Here is a 2,655-nt window from a genome sequence, read left to right as displayed (position 1 = left end):
GGATAAACAGACAGGCGGGTGAATGGACGGGCATACAGACAGATGAATGGACATGGAGACAGATAAATAAAAAGACAAATACACATTCATATAAGGAGTACTCAGGTGTTTTACTTAAGTATAATTGTCAATACCACAATGTAGAAATATTCTGTTTGGGTCCTGGATTCAACATTTTTACATACTGACTTACTACCTACTCATTATGCAGAATAGCCCAATTCACAATCACAATCATATTATTGGATTGTAATAGTAATGCAGTAATGTTCCAGCTGGTAAAGGTGGGGCTAGTTTATGTTCTGCTGAGTAGCCTAAACTATAATAATACACAATCTTGTATCAGTTAATTTATGTTTTGAATGAATACATCTACATCTGCAAATAACAAGTAAAAAGCTGTCAAAGGAGTAGAAAAGTACAATATTTGCATTTGAAATGTAGTGCAGTAAAGGTATAAAGAATGAATACAATGTAAATAGTGGAGTAAAGTACATAGGTAGATAGATGGAGACAGCTAACCTCTTTGTTGGACCTCTTATGTCTGTCAGGGTGCAGCCATCTGGGATGTGTAATCTCATAAGACTTTACATTCTCCAGGCTGCTCCTCAGAAACCTCTGTTTATCCTGACCTGATCATAAACATACGTTGAACCATGTCAGCATTCAGTAGCCTTGAGCCTAAACACATGTGCATGTTGACTGATATATACATTTATCTCATCAGTTTAGTCCTTCATTTAATGATCTATGAGAAACATTTAATAGCAGATATAGGACCTGTATAACGATTGCCCTGGCTTTTCTTGTCTTGTATAAATTACCAGAGTTCCTCTGATAGGCAATATGTTTCAATGTGATCAAAACATAGTGATTTCATGTTAATTATGCATGCTTGTGCAATTCAAACTGTTGCCACGCAACAAAATCCTGATCTAGCCTATAATAATCAACAACTAAAAATATGTATGAAATAATATTATTTCACTCCTCACCTCTTCGTTTACTCACCTTTGTAATAAGAATCGCCTTCAGCTACAGTGGAGAGAACACAGTGGACAAACACCAAGACATACACACACAGAGGAGAGAGTACAGCATCACAGCACTCATCACAGCGCTGGGTGATGAAACGCGCTCCTGGACGCATTGTAAACCAAATCAGTTGTTGGACAATCTGACACGGGAGAACGTGTGCTCAAGGCTACGTTTTTTGGGATGATGCTATGATCGCGCTATAAACGCCTATGTTTTGACATCGCGATTTTGCCGCTGTTCTGCTCATATAGGATGCAGATGCTGTCTGTCTGCTGTCCGTGCATGCATGCAGGAGCGAGGCGTTCTGTCCATTCAGACAACCCCTCCCCTTCTTCAGAGCACCATCATGTGGGATGTATTACCATCGTACATACGTGTCGCTTGCCTTGACAACTGATTTACAATAAGAACGCGCTTGCCATCACTGGTGGAAAAAGTACTCTCTACTCACATATTATATTTTAGTAAAGTATCCTATTCCCAATACAAGTAAAGTCCGGAATTCAAAATGTTGGCTACTTGCATGAGTAAATGTACGAGTGTTGGTATCAAAATATACTAAAGTAGGCTACCAAAAGTAAAAGTACAAACTGCTTGAAAATGTGTGAGCTTGTAGATCGGCTATTTTCAAATAGCCTTGGTATAAAATAGGGCTAAAGTGGTTAATGTATGTTTGATATATTATAATGTATATCTGCAAAGTAACTACCTAAAGTTTTCAAATAAATTGTAGTGAAGTAAAAGCTACAATGTCTGGATCTGAGATGTAGTGGAGTAGAAGTAAAAGTATTTGAAATTGGAAATGCTTAAGTAAAGTAGCCTACAAATACCTCAGAATTGTTACTTAAATAAATACAGTAGTAGACTATACTTAGCTACTTTACACCATTGCTTGCCAGTCAGTATACTGTACATTTATTTTCAATCCTTCCTAAACGGATATTCTCTCAACTTTTATCTCAACGATTTAACAATTTAAATGTGAGGTGCTATTAGGAAAAGTAATGTAATTCAGGGGTGCTGTGGGTGAAAAGGGGCACCCTGAGCCAAAAAAGTTTGAGAACCATCAAAAAAATATTGAAGTGGGCTACCTAGGCCTACTTCAGTAAATTTGTAGACCTTATGGTACTTTATACTTTCCACCATGCTGATAAATGAAGTTATTACTTGACGCAAGACAGTAGGGAGTAGCCTATAGCCTACAAGGTGAAATATTCTAACTCCAGCATTTTCCCTTTGTGTTCTTGTGGCGTACAAATCTGGTTCAGCGTAATGTGTGCACCTTTATATTATGGTGCAAAGATGCCCAAAGAGCACAAAATACTACCTGTCGATTTAATTAAAATGACTAATTTGTAACTAATTAAATGAACTAAAAATGACATCCAGGTTACATAATACTGTACAGTTTGGGTACAGTAGACCAAGCTAAATGCTCTTCAGTCACTTTGGTCACTCGACCAAAATTAGAGCTCTACAGTTTTGACACCATGGTAACCTGAATCCAAGTACAGTTACAACCTACAGTAGGCTGTTTCCACTCCAGGGCAGCCATTCATACTATCCCAGTGGTTGAGTGGGTTAAATATGTGGCAGGCCACATGTCAGGTGGATAGT

General features: G+C 37.9%; 1 protein-coding gene across 1 annotated transcript in view; it reads right to left on the bottom strand.

The window, feature by feature from the left end:
* Positions 1–2,184, bottom strand: part of adam19b (ADAM metallopeptidase domain 19b) — a gene marked incomplete at both ends in the record, with an annotated part of 37,907 nt that extends 35,723 nt beyond the window's left edge. The window contains 3 exons of the mRNA XM_080746665.1: positions 523–632; positions 1,012–1,035; positions 2,175–2,184. Coding sequence (XP_080602791.1) covers positions 523–632; positions 1,012–1,035; positions 2,175–2,184 — 144 coding nt within the window. The remainder of the gene's footprint in view (positions 1–522; positions 633–1,011; positions 1,036–2,174) is intronic.
* Positions 2,185–2,655: the final 471 nt, after the last annotated feature.

Source organism: Nannobrachium achirus, assembly GCF_963921795.1.
Source record: "Nannobrachium achirus genome assembly, chromosome: 17".
Taxonomy (NCBI): Eukaryota; Metazoa; Chordata; class Actinopteri; order Myctophiformes; family Myctophidae; genus Nannobrachium; species Nannobrachium achirus.
Note: the sequence above shows the minus strand (reverse complement) of the source record. Positions and strands in the feature narration are given on the sequence as shown.